Source organism: Trichogramma pretiosum, unplaced genomic scaffold (assembly GCF_000599845.2).
Source record: "Trichogramma pretiosum strain Unisexual culture from Peru unplaced genomic scaffold, Tpre_2.0 scaffold104, whole genome shotgun sequence".
Lineage (NCBI taxonomy): Eukaryota > Metazoa > Arthropoda > Insecta > Hymenoptera > Trichogrammatidae > Trichogramma > Trichogramma pretiosum.
The window spans coordinates 29667-53716 of NW_019641644.1; the positions used below are offsets into that span (position 1 = coordinate 29667).

Genomic DNA, 24050 nt, shown 5'->3' on the forward strand with positions numbered 1-24050 from the left:
ACTAAACACAGCAGCTTTTATGTTTACAGTACTTAATTCGTATATTATCATTTCGATTTTCCAAGGTTTTTCCACTTTAAATACAATTTTTTTGTGTATTTTCGTCGTGTTTATGTATATATGCTTTAACGTGCTTGTTTGTTTTTATGTTCACTTAGGCTAGTCCCAGCGTGCTGCAAGCTCGATTACAACATTATCGCTTACGTCGAGTGTTGTTAAAAATTTTACATTATACAAGAAATACAACGTAAGACGACTATATCCAGCTTCGTCTTTTTGCTTCGATTTTTTTTTTTACTGAAAACTATTTATATTTATTTATTCGTTCATTCATATATATAATATACATTTATATCTATATAATAATATACATCTATAGAAATGTCAATAAATCATTAACTAAGCGCTCGCTATTCAATATAATAAATAAATCACTTTAATTTCATCGATAAAGAAGCAAACAATGATAATGGAAACAAAGTTTGTTTACGTGTAAGCGTGTGGCGGTGCTTTTTCGTCTGCCTAGGGTTTCTTATCATGATTAACGTCGTTATCGTTAGTATCACCGGCGACGGCGGTGGCTATATTACAAATATTACTATTTACAAGTGCCTCGATGCTGAAGCCTCTCGATACCGCTGCTGCGACTGCTGCTTGTTGTTGTTGTTGTTGTGTCTGCGAAGCTCGACCTCATGACTCGTGACTGGCGTTATTGAGGGCCGCAGGACTCGGCGACATGGACGGCGCCCTGAGCCGCTCCGTCAGCGCCAGCATGACTTGGCAGTGCATCTGCTGAATAGTCGCCAGGAGATTGAGATTCGTGTCGATCAGACCTGTGGCCGGCGAGTAATTCTCGTCCTCGGGGTCACCGGGCGACTGTTTGGGCAGTGGCAGCTGGTGCTGTGGCTGCTGAAGCTCCTTTTTGATCATCAAAGGTGCCAGCAGAGGATTGTTGCTGATGTAGGCGGCGGCGCAGTCGAGCGGCAGCGAGCATTTCAGCTGCGGATGGCCCGTCCACTTGGGCACGTTGTTCGTCGTCGAGTGGGTGGTTGGCGAGCAGTTGGTCGTCGTCGCCGTCGTCGTGATCAGAGCTTGTCGTTCGGAGCACGCTAGATGTTGCTGTTGTTGTTGTTGCTGTTGGTGATAAGTCGTGGCCGCCATTGCCATGGTCGAGGTAGCCGGCACGACGACACCACCGTGGCGATGATTATTGCGATTGTTATTGCTACCGACTGGATCTTTGCGCAGCAGATTCGTTATGCTGAGGGGATTGTACTTCTCGTCGCGCACGACTCGGGCGTTGTCTTTGGCGACGGCGGCGTTGAGCGTGTCTTGCGACGAAACCGGCGTGCACGTGCTCATCGGCATGGGTGGGGATCTCGCGGCGCCGGAGATTTGCATCGACGACATCGACGTCGTCGTCGTAATCATGGGACTCTTTGGCTTTTGTTCTTGGCTGTTGCAGTCGTTGTTATTGCTTTGATCGCCTGGATGACTCGCTTCTTTGGGCCTGTTGTCGCTCGCACAGGCCTCCATCGGCTCGCTAGCCGAGCTGTTGTTGCTGTTACTGCTGCTACTGCTGACGATGGCAGTGGCCGCCTTGGGACTAGATGGTGTCGTCTCCGTTGGAGCGGGAGGAGGCTGCATCATCGTCGAAGCTTGAGACTGTGACTGTTGTGGCTGTTGCTGTTGTTGTTGCTGCTGCTGCTGCTGCTGCTGTTGTTGTTGCTGCGGCGGCTGCTGCGGCGGCGCCATTGGCGATGAGGCCAACGGTGGCGTCGATGCGGGCGTCGGCGTATTTGGCTTACTGCTGTTGCTGTTTTGATTTGCGCCATTCGCGGGCACCTGGAGGCTGCTCGTCGGGCTCGGTGTTCTGGGTCTGCGCTGACACTCGGTGCAGCCGAGCAAAAATCGCGTGACAGCTTCGCGTGGCAAAAACGCATACGTCTCGGTGATCTGTAACAGGTAAGCAAAAACAAAAAAAACCATGAGCTTTCGAGTCAAGCTTTTGCGCATAATTTACGAGATGATACCTATATTATAATGCTTTTAAGAAAGAGAGAGAGAGAGGGAGAACTGGACGACTGGCGTAGCGAGCTAAGTAAGCGCGAGGAAAAGTGGCAAACGAGCGAGCGCCTCTACATGTATACATTGGCAACATAGAGCGTATAATACAGTCTCAAAGTGTAGGCAGTGCTGCAGGTAATTCGATGAGATTTATGCGCCGCTTCGCGCGCGGAATGGAGGAAACGGCTCTTGCTTTCCTCTGCGAAGCGTGACTCTGCTTTACTACAACTACTACCACTCTCCCTAGCATTGCTCGTTCGTAAGTGTGTACGTATATATTTGTATATAGGTATAGCGCGCGGGTGTATACAAATTTAAACGTGACTCGCGACGCGAAGCGCAAAGTTTAAATCCGAATAACTGAGTGGATGAGCTGCGCGACGGGGCCACACGATATATACCGTATACACATAGTCTGTCCCGTCTGTCTGTTAACGCGCTTAAAAAAGACTACTTTCACTCGGTATATGCCGTACCTATAGAGGGCGAGAGAGATAGAGAGAGCTGTTAATCCGCCTTACGTAGCGCAAGTAGTAACGCGTCTATTTGGTCAGACGCCAAAACAGCAGCGCGCGCTTGCATATCGCGCGTCGTTTCCTCTCAACTGCCGTATAAGCGCGTTTTATTATACTGCACATAAGACAGCTGCTGCTGCTGCTGCTGCCTGCATGGACGGGACATGTATCTGATGCAAAGGACTACGAATCAATGTCCGCTCTCGTTGTAATTCCAACAAATATACGTTAGCCGCTTTATACACTGCATCGCTCTAACTCGTCCGTCATGGCCGCATGTATTATAGATATATATACCAGGCTCCGATGAATCGTTGCATATTTTGCATTGCAAATTCACCACTCGGTCGGTCGGTCGGTCGCTCTCGCTTACGAGATGGAGATTAGCATCGAGCGACGCTGTGGCGTATCGGCCATTGCAGCAGTAGCTCTATCTTTCTCTCTCACTCACGCGGCGTATGCATACACAATATATAGGCTCTGAAGAGTCTCAAGGGATCTCTCGCTGGGCTATCTCTCTCTCTCTCTCACTCCGCGCCTGTGTATCTGCGAGAGTATCTGCGTGTTGCACAGCTGCAAGATAGATAGAGAGAGAGAGAGAGACAACACATTCACATCGCCATACGTTTATATACGTGAGAGCTGCACGGTTCAATGCTCGAGAGCAAAGCTTCACGCGTACAACGCGCTCTTGTCTATGTACGTATATAAGAAGCCAATATACATGTATATTGCATTTAAACGCGTGAGTATGTGTGTGCGCAGTCGTGGGTGTGTAGATGAGTACGTGAGCGCGCGAGTAAGCAGTAACGCGTGCAACAAGTGTCCTGAGATTTTGAATCACAAGCAGATCGCGTCAGTCGAGTCATATATATTGTATAGCTATATATACGCAGCGAGCAAACGCGGCCGCGTGTACTCGGCCTTTGGAGAGACGTATAAAGCCGAACTACTGGTTTGTATACTGGAAAGCAAGTGGCTCGCCTCGGCGAATACCTATACGTATAAAAGAGAGAGAGAGAGAGAGAGCAGATAAGCGAGCGAGAGAATGCAGCCACGAAATAAACGAATGATCGAACAAAATGAAAACAAGCTAAATTGAGACTTAAGATATTCCACCGTTCGCTTTCTTGCTCTCGGCTCGCTTCATCTCTCGCAGATACATTCATACGCACGCTAAAATATTTTACGCTCGATTCGCGGATCTTACTCTTTTTTGCCTCGTTTCACTAATTGCCTTGCAAATCGGAGAACGAAGGAATGAAATGAAAAAAAAAACAACAAAAGTAATAAGGAAAAAAGTTTTACTTACGGTTCTGTAGGTACGTTTCTGTCCGGCGTGTTTTCCGGGTCTGCCCTCGAGGTCGACGTGTACCGCGTGGATGATGTCGAAGAAATTCTCCACGATGGCCACCTTTTTGTAAACCCTGCCAGGTGGTACTGTGCCCTCCGCTCCATTCAAGTTCTGTAAAACATATCAAAATGGACAATCGATTAGTAAAATTTTAAATGTACTCATTTTTTTTCACTTTCGCATAATAATAGTTGCATTGATATTTTTAGATTTTGAGCTCGATAGCCGGGATTCATGGCGGGTTACACAAGGGTGAAGATGTAATGCTCGATCAACGCCACCTGTCTAAGGGTGCCTCAAACACGAGCTTTCGTAATTCGTACCAAGGGTAAGCGTCGGTACACATGCGGGTTTACATCGATGCAAGCATTCGCGTTACCGACATGAAATTCGCGCAGTGTGATTCCCTGCTTCCAGCGCTCGACGATCGAGTCGCTGCAACAGCAGCAGCCCTACGTTACCGACGCTGGAAAACTATCTACTGCAGTGTGCATTACGGTGTACTCCGCAAGCCGTCGTAGAGATTGCGCGACGAGCATCCGTACGGGAGGATCGGGAGGACATATATTGCACCAGCTGCTATACCACTGCTAATATACGTGGAAATCTACACAACAAGCTGCTGCTGTTGCAGCTGGTGAACTTGCAACATCGGCAAGTTACTCGCTCTCTCTCGTATAAACGTGTGGGACATGTATCTAATTCGCTCCTACCTCTGTCGCTCTCTTTCTCACACACGCAGGTGTGACATCTCTCTCGAAATTCATTGTCAAGCCGAGATTAGCAGCTTTTCCGAGCTTTTGTCTCGCGTGCGATCGATTCTCATCGTCGCCATATCACGCACAGGCACCATATATTACGTGTGCTCTTCGGGACGGGCTGCTAGCTTGTATCATTTGTACGAATTGCGAAGCTGTCTATAAATAAGGCCGTGCTTTTTTCGTGTTTGTTAATCGTAGCCTCGAGGTTCTTTGCTCGCGCGAAGCTTCCGATACGCTCGTAAAGTAGTAGTGGCCCGCGCCGGTGCAAAGCGTCGGAGGGGGCATCGTCTCTTCTATCTTCGCTTCTCTCTCTCTCTTCTCTCACTCTTTCGTACACAATGAAACAGCAAACGAAGCAAGTTTTCTGAACTTGCTGCTGCTCGTGAAATTTACCAAGCAGGAGCAGCAGCGGCAGGCAGTCAGCTAGTCTGTAGAAAATCCAACTTAGCTATCCTCTTGGCTATACAGCGCTAGGCGGGCTCTCGTTCCTCTACACGCCAAGAGATCCTAAGCGAACCGAAAGCTGCGCGGCGCAAAGTTTAAACCCGTTTCCCGCATCTCTCTCTCTCTTACTCTCTGCTACTACTCGGGGCAAAGTCAGCACCTATATATACACACACATACACTTGCCGCATATATATAAATGCACGCGCGGCTGCGGCAGTGGCAGAGCAGAGAGCTAGTTTTAAGGTCCGCTATAGGTATACGGCATACGTTGTAGTTATATACACACAAGGATCTCGCGAGCCGACGAGAGCTGCTTGCGAGATACAGGCTACAGGTATACGTATACAGCAAGCAGGAGTATACGGCCAAGTGCTCAGCTCGTCGTATGTGCAGTGAAAGCGTCAGTAGTGGTATATGGCAGTATAGCAGCAGCAGCAGTACGCGAGACTTAACTTTACGACAGACGCGCGCGCGAGAGTCTTTGCGAACAGCGCCGAGGAAGTAAAGAAGGAGACGCCGCTGCCGTGCGCTGCATGCCGTATATTAAAGGAGCTCGACGACTCCGGTGTGGCGAAATCTAAGCTTCCTGCCTGCCTGCGAGGTTTATATACGTATGAGTGTGCACGATGTGCGTGTGTTCCATACAGAACAGGCAGCCTATATCTATACGGGATATGGGATATAACAATTCGTATAAGCTTTCGACCGACGGCCCGCAACGGCTATTAATCCATTATTATGTATTATAATAATACAAAACAGGCTGCGCGCCTGTTGGATGTGGCTGTAAATATAAGCAGCGCATGCGCGACATTATTGTATTTCCACTAGAAGTGCACGCACACTGCACTGCCAAAGACAGAGAGCAGCGGTACTTTGAGAAAGAGAAAGAGAGAGAGAGAGAGAGCAAGAGACGATGCGAATTGGTGAACACCTGTTGAAGGGCTTATAAGAGACTGCGAGCTGTGTGTACATCGCCGGGACAGAGAAGGCCAAGAGCGAGAGAGGAAGTTGGGCTTCGAATGGCGCACTCCAGTAATACTGCTGCGAGTAAGTACGAGAGAGTGAGAGAGAAAGAGGAAACACAGGGAACGATCGTAGCCGTTCGCTCGTCCGCCCGCCCGTCTCTCCGGGCTGCTGCTGCTGCTACTACTGCTGCCTGCCACTGCTTGCTCTTTGATTAGGGGATTGTGGTCAAAGGCGTGCAACACGCGCAGGCACACATCCGATCGTTCGCCGCCGACGTCGCTCACTCCTCGCAATTCTCTCTCTCTCTCTCTCTCTCTTACTCCGCTCCGAGCTGCTGCTACCTACTGCCCGCTCCGGCCCATTATATTATATGTGCAGCTATAGCTATGTGGCGTGCTTGCATATAGCAGTAGCAGTAGCTGAGTACGGCCAACACGCACACACGAGACGAGGACACGACGCGCAGCCGTCCGAGCGAGACGCGGCGACATAGCTGCTGCTGCTGCTGCTTCTAGCAGTGCCCCGCACACGATATCTGCTTACACGAATCGCAGTATGTATGCTGCACTCCGCACACGCACGCATGCACGCGGATGCGCTTCATTTTCCTTTGATTTTCACGCTGTAATGACTCGGGGGCTTGCGGTTACGTCGTACAATATATAGCACGTATAATGCAAAGCACTATATGCCCGCGCAGTGATCATCGAGCCACCACCACCACCACCACCGCTTGACAAGTCAGAGCAACGCGGCCTGGCGCAATTCACGACCACGATGTCCGACACACGTACACGGGTCAGCGCTGCTGCTCGCCGAAGTATCGCGTCTATTGGGAGCGAAAAATAACATGCCACATGCACGTATCTCGTCGCAATTGAACATACCTTGCACTAAGTTGGTGGCGTAAGGTACGCTTACCAGCGAAATCATGCTTTATTTACAATCCACGACACGAAGATATTCCATTCGATTAAAGTGGTAACAATGGCCCTGATCGATTTTTCAATGACCTCTCCCCATCAAGTTTATTCAAAATAAAGAAGAAATAGCCAAATTAAATTCCAAGAAAAAATGCATCTCCTTCGAGAGTTTTTATCTGCGTCTTATCCGATCCGATCGAATATAAAATATCCTCATGTCTTGCTATCCGAATAAGGCATGTTTTTGCGCTAGGGCAACGATATCTCCTGCATATAATATAACTCGTATACATCATCATACGTATACGTTATATGCGACGAGTACGTCATCGCGACTTGGTCCCGTGTTATTTTTTCTCTCCTCTTTTTCGAGTCGTTTCTTTGTACGCAGCTCGACGTATATTTATTGTATAAATGGTATAGGAGAAGAAGCCGCTCGCGCGGGATGTATACGCTCGCGGGCGATGCAATTGCGCGCCGCTGCACCGCCGCCGCCGCCGCCGCAGCGATGCTCGATCGCGATAATATAATACGCGAGCGTGAGTTGCGTACAGGATCGCGACTGTATAGCTATACAGTGCCGCAGTACCGCACAGTGCACATTGCACTGCGCGAGCGGAGAAGCGAGCGAGCGAGAGAGAGAGGGAGGCGCGACAAATGCTCGGATCGGCCCCAGCAGGCAGCAGCAGTCGATGAAGCGGGCGCCGCGTAACCTCCGGCGACAGCCTCGCGCGCGACGTATTTATGCCTCTCGGCTGCAGTAGCGAGCGGCATGTCTAACGAGCTCTCTCACTCTCTCTCTCTCTCCCTCTTATATAGCAGCTCTCCTGCCTCCCATATAATGCCGCGACGCCGTTGTGTACGCGAATTTTAAATACATCCGCGAGGCTGGAATACGTATACGCGCTCTTATGTGCGCGCCTGCGTTACGTATCGATCGGGCCGTATACGACTACAATGTTGTGCTGCAGCAGCGGAGAAAAGAGCGACGAATTCATGCACGTAATAGCGCATATAGGACGCTATTTTATGTATGCTACTGCTGCTGCGTGGGTCGCGTGCGATAAGCAGCGGCAGTGGCACGAGCTAATCAACGATTAACGCGCAGGGAGCTATGTGTATGTGCTAACGCCGTAAAAGCTGCTGTGTGTCGGTGTAGTAGCAGCGGCTGCACAGGACGGGGCGATGGAGAATCGATCTGCGTGCCGCACTCTCTCGAGCTGGGAGCTCCGAATAGCCGAGAAGCTCTCTTCTCTCTCTCTTTCGAGCGGCGATCGATAAAGAGATCGAAAAAGTGAGAAAGCCAGATAAAGCCTTTGGCCTCGGCTGTTGCAGCTATTGCCTCCCGCTGAACGTATACACGTATATATATAAAAGAGAACGATCCTGCGCTCATGCTTGCCTCGGCAGTGCTGGAGGTGGTGGTGGTAGTAGCGCAATGCAGACCGTGCTCATCGCAAGATACGATAAGTAGAAAGTACAGCCCGCAGCAGGATCGTCGTAGCTCTCTCATGCTATGTAGGTAGTAGCTTCTGCTGCTGCTGCTGCAGCTCGTCGCGCACTCGTGGTCGTCGGCAGTTCGCATTAGCGAGATTTACGGCTTTGCGCCAGGCGTGCAGATTATACACGGAGATTCCTCTTCCGGGCCGCCGCCGCCGCCGTCACCGCCACTACTACTACACTGCAGGCTCATGCTCTCTCTCCTCCTACTCCGACTTCTTTTTCTTACTTCTTATTCTCTTCTTTTTATCCTTTTGCTTCTTTCGCTCACTTTTGTCGTCTATATATACGTACGGACGAGCAGCTAGAGAGATACCTATATACAAGATATGTGTGTGTGCGATGCACACGGAGCAAGCCCAACACGATAAAGATCTCCCTCTCTCTCTCTCTTTCTCTCTTTGCTGCTTTTCTTTCTCTCTTTCTTCTTCCTTTGCTACTCTCCTCGCCACTTTGTCCATCTGCTGCTGTTGCTGCTGACTTTGCTGACTCTCTGGTTTTATCGGCACTGCCTTAACGTACGTGTAGTCCGAGCTCTCGAGTCTGCATCGAGTCTCGGGACCGATATTAGACGCGAGCGTCCGTCTGTGGTACGTGTATAGGTATTATATCTGTGTGTGCGCTGCGCTGTATGCACGAGCGAACTTTGAGAACGCGCACACAACAGAGAGAAAGAGAAAGAGTGAGTGAGAGAGATAATATCGCGTATATTCGAGCGAGACAAGCGAACGGTGACTGAGGCAGCCAAGCACGAAAGTGCCGACGACCATCGATCTGTATTGCATGTATACTGCACACGGACACACACACATACATACAGACACTCACAGATTTACGGCACCGAGCCGAGCTGCAGAGAGAGAGAAAAAGAGAGCCCAGGCTCTACCATTGCCATTGCTCACTGCATATATATAATAATATTTACATGCAGTTCGTAGCTGTACGCGCGGCAATCGATGATCGTGGGCGTGTTTCGTATAATACGCATATGAATATCTCTGCACAGACACTCGACTCGCTTGTGTTTCTCTTTTTCTTCGTCTTCCTTTTTTTCCTATCTCTCCCTCTTTTTCGAGCGATAGCATACAGCACACGCGGGCACCGCGCCACCTATTCAATCCTTGCCCACCCGCGCGCGCGCGCGCAATCCTGCTGCTGCTGCTCTCTGTGCGGCTCGTTCGCTTCTTTTTTATCTTTTTTTTTGCAGCGGCCTACACACCACTCCAGTTATACACATATAGGCACGTTTATGTATATGTGTATAAATATATATAGGCGTGTGCTTTAGCGCACTTCACCCCCGCACTTGTACTTTTTCTTTTATTCCAGTAGTGACGAGGGGGCGTGCGCTCAGCGCCAAGCGAATTTTGCGGTTTCGGAGCATTTTCGCGCTCGCACAGCAGCGGCAACAGCAGCAGAGATGAACACGATGGTACTGTATGGCCGCGCCGGCGGAGCAACAGTGCGCCCCGCGTGCGGTAGCGAGTACATATATACGGCAGTGCCTCGAGCCTCTGCACATAGCTACAAGCTCCATATATATATTTGTGTGTATGCGTATGTGTGTGTGTATGCTCGTTCATTAGTACGTGCTGCTCTGATCCCGAGAACAAAAGCTCGAGAGACTACCACCGCCGCCGTTGCTGTGTTGCACACGTGTATACCCACCGCACCGAGAGAAAGAGAGAGAGAGAGAGAGAGATTGTGTGTGGGTGCACTTCAACTCTGCCTCTCTCTTCATCTGTATATGTGTATGTGTGTAATGTTTTATCAAAGTCACGCTGATGTTACTGTTGTTGTACTTCTGTATATATATGTGCTTCCTCGTCGACACAACGCACACATTCACAGAGTCAGTCAGTCTCTCATCTTATACATACATGTACTTTTCGCTCGAGGCTTGCTACACGCGCCCCGGCCACCTTACAAAGAGTATAAAGCGAGCAGCAACAGCAGTAGCAAGCCACACGAGCGTGGTTGAAAGTTCACTCCCTCGGCTCTCGCGGTGTAGGAAAAATAAAGAAATAAAAACGGACCGGCGGGCGGGTGAGAGAGAGAGAGAGAGAGCGCGCGAGCGAGCGAAACGGCGAAGAAGAAAAAAGTAAAAAAAAAGGAGAGGAAAAAAAGGAGGTAAAAATAAATGCGCCAGCGAAGCAGATAGGAAGGAAGGAAAGGCGAGAGGAAAAATGAGACAGGAGACCACCCAGTAGCCATTCACAGATAAACGACCAGTGCCAGTGAGAGCGAGCGAGCGAACAAGCGAGTCGCAGGAGTATATAGCGCAGTAGTGGTAGTAGTAGTAGTAGTAGGTAGTAGTAGTCGTCGTCGTTGTCGTCGCCTTCGTCCCTTTGGCCGTGTGTAGTGTGCATATAAGTGCTGCGGCATGTTTCTCACTCGACTCAACACGCTGCCCGAGTGTGATTGTGTGCGTCGTCTCTCTCGCTCTGCGACCGCGTCCATGTGTGTGCTTGCGCATGTCTGCGTTATATAGCTCGAGCTTTGTGCCGAGGCGGTGGCATGGTGCAGGCTACACTGCAGCCGAATAGTATTGCACACACGCAGGCGTGAACAGACGACGACGACGACGACGACGAGTGGAGTTCGAGGAGAGAGTCGGGCAGTAGCTATATACGTATTTATATACGTAGCGAAAAAAGAGGAGGAGTTGACCGGTAGTCGAGTGCGAGCGAGAGAGAGAGAGAGAAAAAAGAGAGAGAGAGATCTATTGTGACTCTGGCAGTTGTGCTGCAGCTGCGGCGGAACGACGATTTATACATACGAATCTCACATTGTACACTTTGCACATAGCACGTACACAATCGACAGTCGACGCGTCCTTTAACTCCGACTAGCTCTCCTATACACAGGTATAGGTATATACGAAAACGTACGTGAACTGCGTGAGCAAGCTATATATATACGTACATAAATGCAGGAGCCGAGGCACAGGCTACTATGGCATCGCTCGAAAAAATCCTTGCTATGAGAAATCAAGCATCGACGAATAAAAATCCATGCCTCTGCTGTATAGATATATATTCGAGCATACCCGAGTAGGTAAATCGGTGAGAGGTTTCGCAGAGCTAGGGAGAGAAAGAAATAGCCCCAAGAGGTCGATAGCCTATTATCGACAACCGATAATGCATACAATTGTGCATGCATCGATGTGCGCGCTCTGCGAAATATGCATAGAGCTACGTACATACATGCAGCAGCGAGCCGCATGTGCATACTGTACCCGTGTGTACATGTGTGTGTGTGCACTAGGCTCGCACTCGCACACGTCAATTTGCTGCACTGGCGTTGCGGTGGGCCGATTGAAATTCCGGTGCTATTTCGATTATTCCCGCAGTTGTGCAGACAGAGGAGACGACGACGACGACGACGAGCACGGCGACTCCAACTGCATTGCGCGAGATAGAGAGCGAGAGAGAGACAGGCGGGCGTTGATATAACTATACATCTCTGGACATGTCTGCGTAGCGTGTATATGGTACATTATATATATGTGTTCCTGATGAGGATTCTATACACTACCGCAGCAGCAATAGCAGCAGCAGCAAAGCCCAACATGCAGGCTAGAAACACGCATTTCATCAGGCGCGCGCATAGTTTGTAATCTAATACGCAGCTATGTGGCACGTAGCATTACGCGCGCGTGTGTGTGTGTGTGTGTACATACGGTGCTCGCGGGGGCTAAAATAGCTTTAGGTGTATCAAGGACTATACAATAATGGGACTGATTTGTGCAGGTGTCTTTGCTGTATACGGACTGCTGTGCGCTTCGATGCGCATAAATAAATTTGCACGAAGAAAAAAAAAGCTCCGGGAGGGAGAAGGAGCCGAGAGCAGTCCGGTCTCGAAGCGAGCGAGACATAATGACATTGTTAAGAGGCCTTCGATCATCATCGAATATAAGAAGAAGAATAGGAATGAGCGCCGAGAGTGAAGAGAGACGGACCACGAAGAACAAGAGCAAGTCTAAATTAGCTACAACAACTCCGAGAGATCGAGGGAGAGACGTTTTTCTTCTTTCTCTCCTCCATTCCACCTACTGCTTCGCCTTAGCTCTCTCTCTCTCTCTCTCTCTCTCTCTCTCTCTCGCTTTGGTCCAGCAGTCGCACCTCTTCTCTCAGTGCCTCTCTCGACTGTGTTTCAACACATATAACACATGCACACAGACGAGGGCAATATCACGACTCGAGTGAATAAATAATCCTGCACAGTCGTCGTCTTATGCCTTAGCGAGAAACCGTCGACGGTCGGCCCAACGCTAGGCATAGGTCGTCGACGCCGAACACAGCGGGTGAGACGACGACTACGACTATTGTAACGCACACACACACATACGAAGCTTTTCGTTTTATTTTAGCCCGGCTCATTCGCTTTGGAAATAGAGAGATATATCCTAATGCTCGCAGCCAGCGAGTTTTGCTCCTCTCTGCTCCGCGTGTGCTTGTGTATAATATGTGTGCGAGCCTAGTGATGTAGTGCTGCATGCTGTTGCCAATGCTGTTGCTGCGGCTGATGTATATCTCGATAACGACCGACTACGGAGCCCGCCGCCGCCACCGCCACCGACGCTCGTGGCCCCGCGCTCAGCTATACTGAGACGGGAAAAGAAAAGGGCAGGCAGCAGCTATGTGTATAAGAGAGACAGGACAGACGAACCGGAGAGGAAAAAAATTCGAAATATTTCCGAGAAAAGTAAAGAATCGCCGAGAGGGATATTTCGTGCGTCTCTATGTGTGCGGGGCTTTAATTAATGCGTTACAAATTCATTTAAACCCCGACTTTATGACTAAATCTGCATGCAAAGGCACGCCGAGACATCTTCTTCTGCATCTCTCATCTCGCGAGCAGCAAATTCGTACAGGCTCCTTTTTTTCGTAAATATAGTCGAAAAAGTATTGTCATCGTCGGGGCTGTGCGCGCCGTTGTTGCCGGCAAAGGACAGGTGTGAGAGCTAGACGTCTTAATTTGATTTTTCGTCGTCGTTGCTGTTGTCGTACTCCTCCGCTCTTTCGTCGCCGTCTCCGCACACGCACACACAAGTTACAAACTCGAGCCTGGTATATATAAGCTTCAGCAGCTCTGCCTCTCTCGCTCTCGGTTCTCTCGCATTGTTCGAACCATCTCCTCTTTTTCCTTTATTTCTTTCCGTACTTTAGCCGCAAATGCAGCGTGTAGCAGCGCGCGCACACACATATTCGCGCACTTGTATATATCTCGGCACAAATATACAGAGTCGCAACGTGCCTATGTGTATGAGAGAGATTTTCCTCGAGGGGCCATCAGCGCGACGACGACGACGACGACGACGACGCCGACAGCAGAAAAGGGCTTCTATTGTATTGTATATGTGTGTGTGTCTCTGGGATTTCTGTATCTGTATACTGCACGACGATACCGCGGCGTCGCTGAATATCTTCTCCCTCACTCGGTATATTCCGATCAAAAATCAGCATGATTCTATCTAAGTGCTGATACCTTCGCAGCCCTTCGACTCTGTACGCGCGTGCATTATATTCTCTTTTTCTCGCTCTCTTTCCCCATCTCCGTCTGCGCAGCTGAGACATATATTTTATATATACTTACAATTGCACGCGAGCGACTGAGCGACGAGGCTGGCTCACCCACGTCTCCTTTGTGTAATGCACGAGTTTGTGGCGGTGCAGACTGCCACACTGCAACTGCACCAAAGAGTCGAGTCGGGCAATTTGCATTCGGGCTGGAGATAAGCTTTGGGACTCGAAATAGCGCGTGTATCATTAGTTAGATTAACGTGTATTATTACGTGCAGTGCTGTAACGCATATAAAATGTATTCGCGTATGCGTCGGCCGTGTACAGTCGGAGGAGCGCACCTATAACAGAGGCACGTATCACGCGAGTTGTTTTTTTACGTATAAAAAAAGAAAGATATACATTCGCGCGCACCCATGGATATTATGCAGCCCGTGCAATTTTTACGTCGTGCGCGCAACACAATCGCACACGTCAAGCCTATGTATATGCGAGCGAAGAGAGAGCTTTTCTTCTTCTTCTTTTTATCGTTGATTCGGATCAAGTTTGAATACAGCGTCCCGTGAGCAGCAAACACACCTTTATGCATCCGTCGTCGACAAAATCGGAGTCGTCTACTTCAACTACTGCTATCTCTCGTATACGTGCACGCGTGCGCACGCACACATATATAATAGATCCTGCCAGTGTCGGTGTCATCGCCGAGCGCGTTCGCGTGTGCATTATAATGTATATCTTATATGTACAGCGAAGCGGATGCGAGGAGCAGCAGCAGCAGCAGTGGCAGCAGCGGTGAGCGAACGCGCATGTTATATTCGCTGCGAGAGAGTCTGCCAGGCTGCTGCCGTATATAGTTGCGCGAACGTGTCAATAACTCGAGACGACGCGCGGGCTATTATGTATCGCCTCGTGAGCACACCGTTGCGCACACAGCAGCCTGTTTCGTGCGCGCTATATACCGAGCACGATGCATACACGTTCGAACGTATTATGTACGAGCGGAGCTGAGTAGCAGCAGCTAGCCCGAGAGGTACGTATCAATAAACTCGAGATCAAGATTTTTCTTCCTACCACGCACTTTCGGGGGTGAACATTTTCTCGAGCCGAAGAAAGAAAAAATCCTAAATACCTGTAATAGCATCAATCTCGTATGTTGTGCGCGTCTGTGTGTACACAGAGAGCCGACGACCGAGAGTTCGACGATGTACGATCGGCGAAGAAACGGAGCGCAGAGGGACGCTTGATTAGGATGTTTATACACGCTCGAGCGCAGAGCGTATAAGAGCTCATGTATAAGAATATAGCGTACGGATATATATTCGCCGAGAATGAAAGAAGAACGAGAAGGAGAGAGGCGGATTAGCTTCGGCTGGACGACCAGCCCGATGTAAAAGGAATAAGGATGAAAAAGAAATGTATACACGTATATGAGTAAGCTTATATATATACGCAGCTCATTGATCAGGCTAAGACGACGACGACGACTCGGCTCTGTCCGTTTAAAGTGTGAGTGAGCAAGAAGAGCCCACAGTATACGGGAATGGAGCAGAGAGTTGGCGATCGCGGACTGTGCTGCACACTGCAGTCTGTCTGCCTGCTGCACATAGACACGCATGCATATACACACACACACGCACACAAGCAGACTCGATGACGGGACTGTGCGGTCTGCGTGTCGAGAAAGAGAGAAAGAGAGAGAGAGAGAGAGAAAAAGAGAGAGGCAAGTGCCTCCTCTCGCACAAGCCAAGAGGCATATAAGACGACGACGACGGCGGCGGCGCGACGACCCGTTTGGGAATATACGAGTAATATACATGTGTGCAATATATGTGCGTGCTGCAGCGCACACGTATACGCTTGGATTCGCGCGCAGAGCTCTCTTTTTTTCCTCGACGCTCCTTTTTTTTCTTTACTCTTCTTTTTTTAGAGCTCGAAGCGTACGTATATATATACGCTCACGCACACGCCACGGCACACAGCAGCAGCGGCAGCAGCTTATCTTATCTCTCGTGTCTCTTTTACGCGCATATTTATTATATAGTACGTCGGGTCGTTGCGCGAAATCCATCATAATGCGTAGCGGCGCGACACGAGCTTGCGTACTTACGAAGGGTTTTGCAACAATTTGGCCATTTCCTTTGTATAATATTGCTCTCGACGGCTGCTGCTACTGCTGCTGCGGTACTTTTACCAGTTCGAGCTGCGATGCAGTTGAAATATAAAACAAACGAGACGACCTAGCTCGGTAGGAGAGAGAAAAAAAGTTAGCTCGCAAACGCGGTGAGCAAGTGTAGAACTCGATGTAATTTCGCTCGCAACTTTGCTACCGCTGCCAAGATAATAAGCTTTCCTCAACTCGCTCGTTCGCTCGCTCGCTCGCACCAAAGTGTGCAGCAGCCGCAGCAGCGGCAGTTATATTCTCTGATAGAATGTACATGAATATATAAAGCTGTACAAGAGAGCCGTGTGCGAGAAGATGAAGAAGAAACAGGAGCGGCGGCGAGCGGTAGCAGCGAGAGAGCGAGCTGCCTGCCTGCCTGCCCCCCTCATCCTGTCCAATTACTCTTCGCGCGCGGCCCGATCGACGAGACTTTTTAATTTGTAAATCAGCACCAGTGCGATATTTAATCCTCTCACGAAACCGCAAAAAGGTCCTCTCTTTCCCTCTCTCTTATATACATCGACGAGCGACTGCGGGACGAAGCAAAAAACGAATCTAATTTTGCACCATATATATATATGTATACACGAGACTCTGCGCTGAACCTGTTTCATTATAGGTACTCTCGCGCAGCTTTGTGCGAGTCAGTGAGTCTGCACTGTCCCCTCTGTATATAGCACGTTGTATACGGCGTTGCCCTCCTCGCATTGTAGCGTGCGAACGTGTGTATAAGGCCGCGACTTTGAGAGAGCTGCAACAGCAGCAGTTCTCGCGCTCTGCCTTCATCCTCCGACCCGACGCAGACTCGACTCATCTCGGCTGCAGCTCCACAGCAGTTATTATCTCCTCTGTCCTGTTTGTCTGTGTGTGTGTTCATGCTCGGCAACTCAGCAGAACTACGTATATACTTTCCCTCTTTTAAAGCTCGCACACAGACTTACAAATACGAGAAGCAATTTCACATTTTGCAGTCGCCAGCTCGCTTGACGCAAGCTAATTTTTAGGAGCCATATCTATTAAACGAGTCGCCGGCTCATTCTTTCCCATTGTTCTCGCGCATATGGGCATGCACGTATAATACGTGCTATACGTATAGACAGGTTGGCCGAAAAGCTGGAATATATATCTGAGCGCAGCTCGAGAGCGGCTCGTGCATGAAAAAATACCTACTCTGCTTTCCGCACGCGTTACACTGTCTGTCGGTCGGTCTGTCTGCGTCCGTGTGTGTTTGTGTGTGTGTGTTGGTACACTCGCTGTGTGTAGCCGGCGTGTACGCCGCGGGCTCTTTTTTGCGCCTCTCTCGCTCCCTTTACCTCTTTTTGCCTCGTGTGCTGTATATATATATATAATACCGAGCGTCGAGAACTCGTTCGTGTGTTTGTATGTGCACGTGCAGCGCGCGTCTGTGTCAGTCAGTCTCTCCCACGAGAGAGTCGGAGCAGCAGCAGCAGCAGTTCGCCGCTTTGCAGCGAGAGAGAGAGAGCGAACTGGCAACGAGAACGAGCAGAGCGGTCGGCTGCTAATTGCCCGTTTCCATTTCTCGCACTTTGCGAATTGAAGCGCGCGCGAGCGAGCGAGCTCGGGCCGTGCCGCAGCAACATCAGCAACACTGACGGTATGCGCGGTGGCGGCCTTGTGGCTCTTACTCTCTCACGCACGCACACAGTGCACTCGCCAAGGCACACGTATATATATCTATATAGGCACGAGAGAGGCCGAGAGGAGCTCTGTGTCGGCGACTGCCTCTATGAGATTTTTCTCGCTGCAACACAGTGTAAGCAACTACAAGCCGTGCATTATGTTCGCTCTCTCTCTCTCTCTCCATCTTGTCTCTTTTCCAGCGCGTGCACCGCCGCTCATTGCGATATGCTCTTATAACTCGAACCGCATCGTCGTTCGGCTGCAGTTGATGCTCGCGAGGCATAATATAAAACCAGCGAAAAACCAAGTCGTCCGGGCTCGCGCTTCCGTGTAACAAGTACAGCAGCTTAGCCTGTAGACTTGATGTATAATATGATCGCCTGCAAGTGCAGCTCGCTATAGCGCGATGATTTAGCATTGACGCGTTTGCGAGCGAGCGAGAGAGAAGAGTAAGAAATTTTACATCGCGAAAAAGCTGCTGCCGGCAGAGCAGATATAGCAGTATGTATTACAGCGATAGATATAGGCGGATCACGATTGCAGCGGGAGAGCAAGAGAGACGAGAGAGAGAGAGCGACGAGATCGATCGGAGCCTACCCAGAGGCAGATTTTCCTCTCCGCACACCGCTTCGTATTCGCAATGCTTTCCACCGCTGCTCCGACAGTCGATCGACTGTCAAGTTCGCTCGTGTATATAGAGCTGCTGCCGCCGCCGCCGCCGCTGCCATATATACATCGGTGGGCGCGGTGGTAATATCGCCACTGCCGCCGCCGCCGCCCCGTACATACATATTCTCGATAAAGTGCTTCGAACGGCGGCGTCGGCCGACCATTACCTACACGCAGCAGTGGCCGGCTTATATGTGCGCTGCACGAGCGTATCGCAATTCGATGGGCACGCATACATAACGCTAAATACTTATTTACCAGCCGCGCTCCGAGGCTAGCTTATACGCGCGTAATTATTCCTCCGGCAAATCGTATATACGCTGCATATATACGGGCAGTCAAATTCCAGAGTCGAGTCTGCCGCTGTTACTGCTGCTGCAGTTGGATAAGCGAGGCATGCCCACACCATAACGCGCGGCTTCATATAGATATATTCGCGTATACCTGCTACTTGGCTACTGTTATTTTGCGTGGTTAGGTAAGCGCGCGCGCGCGAGAGAGAGAGAGAGAGAGAAAAAGAAAGAAAGAGAGAAATGTACGGCTTGACGCGAGCTGGCACATTCCCCGCCGCCGCGGCCCTCACGAGAGTCGACGACTCCAGGCTGCATTTATGTGCTGCGAGTGCGTGTGCGATGCGTCGCGCATGAAGCTTCGACAGCCACTCCAGGAACTCTGCATTAGATGCGAGACCCACAATAATGACTTTCATCGCTTCGATAGAACAATTAGCTGATCGGCGACGCATTCATCAGAAATCAATTGCTGCTCCGATTCTCGACGCGAGCAGTCGGAGCGTCGTTTCTATTTTCACGGTGTCTATGCGCATGCATAATAAACGCACGTCATGAAAAAAGCTTGCAACGATCCGACTCGACTTAATGTTGCGGAGGAGCTGAGAAAATCGCGACAGCCGGGAAGAGTCGAGTGAAACGAAGAAAACGGAGCGAATACTCGCTACGGGACCTTTATAGCAGTAGCAGCCGAGGCAGAGCAAGTAGGCAGGCAGCGCAGTACTGCGGAGCACGACGTCGGCAGCGATCAATGACAAGTATCTCTCTCGCTTGCTCTTCTCTCTTTTTCGCTCGGCTCTCGAGGCGTTTCTCTCCCTTCCGCGCCTTGCTCGATCAAGATAGTCTTGCTGCTGCTGATGCTGGCTTGGCTGACTGACTTGAAACCCGAAGACCACGACGACTGCTAAGATCCAAACTGCTGCTGCTGATGCTGTCGGCTTTAGCGCCTTTGCTCCGAGAAAAGACGCAGTAGTCTGAATTCTCGCATTATACGAAATGCACGTACTCCGACACATTGCCCACGCAGACGTACGTGTACGTACGAATCTAGAGCTCGTGCAGCAGTTGAAATATGAAGAAAAATAAGTAGGGAGCTGCTGAGCAGACTGCAGAGAGAGAGAGAGAGAGAGAAAGAGCTTATATAGTTTGAACGCGGCTGCGAAACATTCTGGCGCCCAACGTGGGGCCGACTCTGCGCGCGAATGCTTTGGAAAGTGACTAATGACCGCAGACTGTGCTCTCTGTCTCTCTTACTCTAAGCTCTCTATACATTTGGATCCAAATATATATCTATAGCCATAACACGAGCGCTCTTATTCTCGTCTCTCTTTGGTGTTCGCGCGACAGCAGTGCGGAGCAGTGGCAGTAATTCCAGCGACGGCAGAGATAGGGTCAAGCGTGAAAAATGAGCAGTTGGGTACTTGTAGGCCGAGTCACTCCGCACCTACTCTCTTTCCGCGTGTTCTCGCTCATTCTCTCTTTTTCCCTCCCGCTCTATATGGTGGTACCTCGGTGCCTGTGCAATACCGCCGCTGCCGCCGCCGCCGCCGCCACTGCTGCTGCTAATAAGGACTGCTCAGCAGCGCTGTGTGTGCGCGCGTCCGTGCGAACGGGAATATAATCACTCGAGACCCTCCGCAGCAGCAAGCAAGCAGCCAGTTATTCCTCTCTTTCTCTCGCTCCTCTTCTCATCGGCAATTTTCGCAGCGACGGCGGCGGTCTCTTCTGAAGCAAACCTCTGCCTTTATTCTCGGAAATCGTGCCTGCTGCTGTGGATTACTCTCGCGAGCCTGGCCGTGACGGGCTGCTGCTGCTGCTGCTGCTGTTACTTGGGCCGGCTCTCTGTGTGAGCGTGAGTGTGTATGTGTGAGTAAATGTGTATAGGCGAACATCGCTGCAATGTGCTGCTGCTGACTTGGCCGTTTTTATCCTTCTTTCTTTGGATGCGCGCGGTGCGGAGCGATGCGGCTCGAGCTCAGCAACTTGAACTCTAAAGGATATGAAACTGTAGGCGGTTCTCTCTTTCCTCTTTTAACTCTTTCTTTCCTTTTTTTTATCATCGCATAGTCCCGAGTAGCTAACTTTTCCAACAAAGAAAATCGCCGAGCGATATCTTGAGGAGCAGCCGCGACGGCAGCAACGGTATGGAGCACCCTGGTGTATAGCCGCGAGGCGATTTTGTACGCCCTAGCCGCTTACTACCTCGTTTATTGTTATATATACATTTATCCAATATATAGCACTATGGAACGGGCTATGGTATATGTTTAAGCGAAGTTTTAGACGAAAAAAAGAAGTGGAAAGACGTGAGAAGGAAGACAGAGGAAGGAGAAGTAAGAGAGCAAGAGAGGCGACGACTAGCAACGAGTGACCGCTTAATTAGCACTTTAAAACCGCTTGGCCAAAAAAGGCGACAGTTTTCAAGAAAACTTCACTCTCTCGGCTCTTTCGGTCTCTCGGCATAGCATAGGCACACTACACGGCAGCTCACTGCGGCATGTATAATAGCGTCCCGTCCGCGAACGCGAGTAGCGCGAAGCCTTTCATATATGGATATACGCTACATATACGACACGGCTCGGTGCGGTGCCTGCATACACACACGCGCGCACGAATACATGCATAAAGGTAGCTCCCGGTGTATATACGAGCGTATATGTGCGTGCGTGTGTGTGTGTGTGTGTGTGAGAGTGAGTGCATGTGCAGTGAGTGCGAGGTCTTGCCATCGTAGCAGAGTGCACATCGTAAATCAAGGCATGAACGCGCCGCGCGCGCAACTCCGCTGCAAGTGCATTCGTTACGTGTATACGCGAGTGTGCATAGGTGTATGCGTGTGTATGTGCGCCTGCAGAGAGAGGCTCGAGTGAGCAGCAGCAGCGACAGCAGCTATATATGCGTTTACGTGTGTGCAGCTCGACTGCACGTACACACACACATCTACATAGGCACACAACTGCGCGTATTACTCGAGCTCTCGCTCGCTGGTGTATAATTAGGCGTAATGAAGCGGACACCTTATCTGTAAGAGCAAGAGAGAGAAAGAGAAGGAGAGAGAGAGAACGAACAGTACACACGGTACAGCGCACGGGTACTGTACTCGCTCGCTCAGTCGCTGTGTGTGTGCTGGCGGCGAAGCTGATTAATTCAGAGCGCGCCGTATGCAGCTCTCTGCAGCAGCAAAGCGTAGGCTCTTTGAAGCTGCTGCTGCTGCTGCGGGGCGCGCCACGGCGGCGCATAATAAAATATGCTCTGGCTGCCAAGCCCGGCTGCTCCCGCTTCTGCTGCTCCGCGTATATAATTCGCTCACTACTCTCTGCAGCTGTATCTATAGATATATATATTTAGGCTGTGTATGCGACATGTACACACACAGACACGGGCTCGTGTGTACACACACGTACAGATATATTTTGAACGTTCTAAAGCACAGGCATCGATTTTCGCGCTCGGCTCACTTGCCTTTCAGAGTTGTTGGGTGTCTCGCGACACGTTAATATCCGCCGTCGACTTTCTGCTCTATACGGGGGTATATACGTTTTGCACACACACACATCACATACGCATCAGGCTCACTCACTCGTACAACAAAATGTTCATTTGCGTGTCGACGCATGTATGCGTGTGCATCGCGTGTAATCGGTGGAAGACAAAAAAGAAAGAAAATAAAGAAGGAGGCGAGGTACTCACTTTGTTGTGGGGCGGCTGAGTCGGCACGTAAAGAGGCGGATCGAGGCCGGGACTGGTGACTGCGTGCCTGCCGACGATCCTGTCGGCCGGCTTGGCGTCGTAGCCCTCGGGCTGACCGATGTGGAAGCCCTTGCTCTTCACCCAGAAACGAAACTTGCTGTTCTCGGCGCTGTTCACCTCCTCGCCGCGCAGCGTGCGCAGTATACGCGCGTACTTCTTGATCGTGATGGTCTTTGTCTTGGCCAGATCGCCGTAGGTCTTGATCACCCACGGCTGATACGTAGCGAACATCGAGTCGTTCGGAAAGTTCTTCGGCAGACTCTCCGGTGGATTGCTCGTTGTCGTTGTCGGCGTCGTCGTCGCCGCCGCCGCTGCTGTCGTCGTGGTGGTAGCTGTCGCCGACGCAGCACTCGCCGTGGCTTGCGGACTGCTCGGTTGTTGCTTTTGTTGCTCGGACTCCTTTTTCAGAGCGCCGAACGGTGGGAAGGGCAGGCCGCTGAGCGAGCCCGTGACAGCCGCGGCGGCGGCGGCTTTGGCCACCGCGTCGGCATCGGCGGCCCAGCTCGAGTTGGCCGCGGCATTGTTGGACGGCGTCGGTCTGTTGTTGGCCTGACCGGCGGAGGAGGAGGAGGACGTGGCCAAGGCCGACGAGGAGGCAGAGGAGGAGGTCATGTTGGAGATGTCGAGATACGAGCAGGGGGACGTGCCTTTGCCGAGTCCCGCCGCCGTCGCGTTGCCCACGAAGGTAGCCATGGAGCTGTTTATGAAGTTGGCCAGAGGCGAGCTGAGAGAGGCGGCCACCGAGTCGGGTAATTGAAGGCTCTGGCCGCCGAGCGCGAGGCCGGCTATCGATGCCAGCGAGCGATCGGACCAGGGCGGCGGCGCCTTCTTGACTTGCTGCTCGAGCTGCTCCTTGGCGCGGGCGCTGCTGCGCGTGTTGCAGGCCGCCGACGAGCGGGTCTTCTTGGCCGCCGGCTCGGGCGGCGAGTTCAGATTGCCCTGGCTGGGGCTGTTGTTGTTGTCGGAGCGGGTGCGCTTGCTGCCCGCGCCACTGGAGCCGCTGCCGTTGGACGACGAGGAGGCGGACGCTGCACCGCCGACGGGCGAGCTGCCGATCTGCGTTCGACGTCTCAAGCCCATCGTGGCCGATGCCATTGTTCGCTAATCGCGCGCACTACTCGTAGTCCCTCGTCGTTCGATTCACTTTCGCGCACACTTAACGATCCCGAAGCCGACCACGAAGCCTCGAGAGTTCTCTGTCTTGTCGGGGGCTCTTTGTCGGGTATTAGGAGTCGCTTATCGAGTTCTCGCGCGCACCAACTTGCTTCTTCTTCTTTGTGCTGTTGGTGCCGCTGCAGTTACTTCAATCCCGATGTAATTGGGACGTCGTTGCTGCTGCTGCTGCTTTACGATCGATAATATTGGCGCTGGTCATTCCTTATGCGGCAAATCCTGCGAACACGTAAAAGCGTAATCGTTGAGTGACTAGGCTAAATCTGCAGCGAGCGACGGCCTCTAATGGTCGCACCGCCGTATAGCTG

General features: G+C 50.9%; 1 protein-coding gene across 1 annotated transcript; it reads right to left on the reverse strand.

Moving 5' to 3' along the window:
- Positions 1 to 299: 299 nt before the first annotated feature.
- LOC106658215 (mucin-5AC-like) lies at positions 300 to 23664 on the reverse strand. The gene is made up of 3 exons (XM_014380072.2): positions 22510 to 23664; positions 3895 to 4047; positions 300 to 1956 (listed from the first exon to the last, which is right to left on the reverse strand). The coding sequence occupies exons 1-3, from the start codon at positions 23662 to 23664 to the stop codon at positions 691 to 693; spliced, it is 2574 nt and encodes an 857-aa protein (XP_014235558.1). The 3' UTR covers positions 300 to 690.
- Between the last annotated feature and the right edge of the window lie 386 nt (positions 23665 to 24050).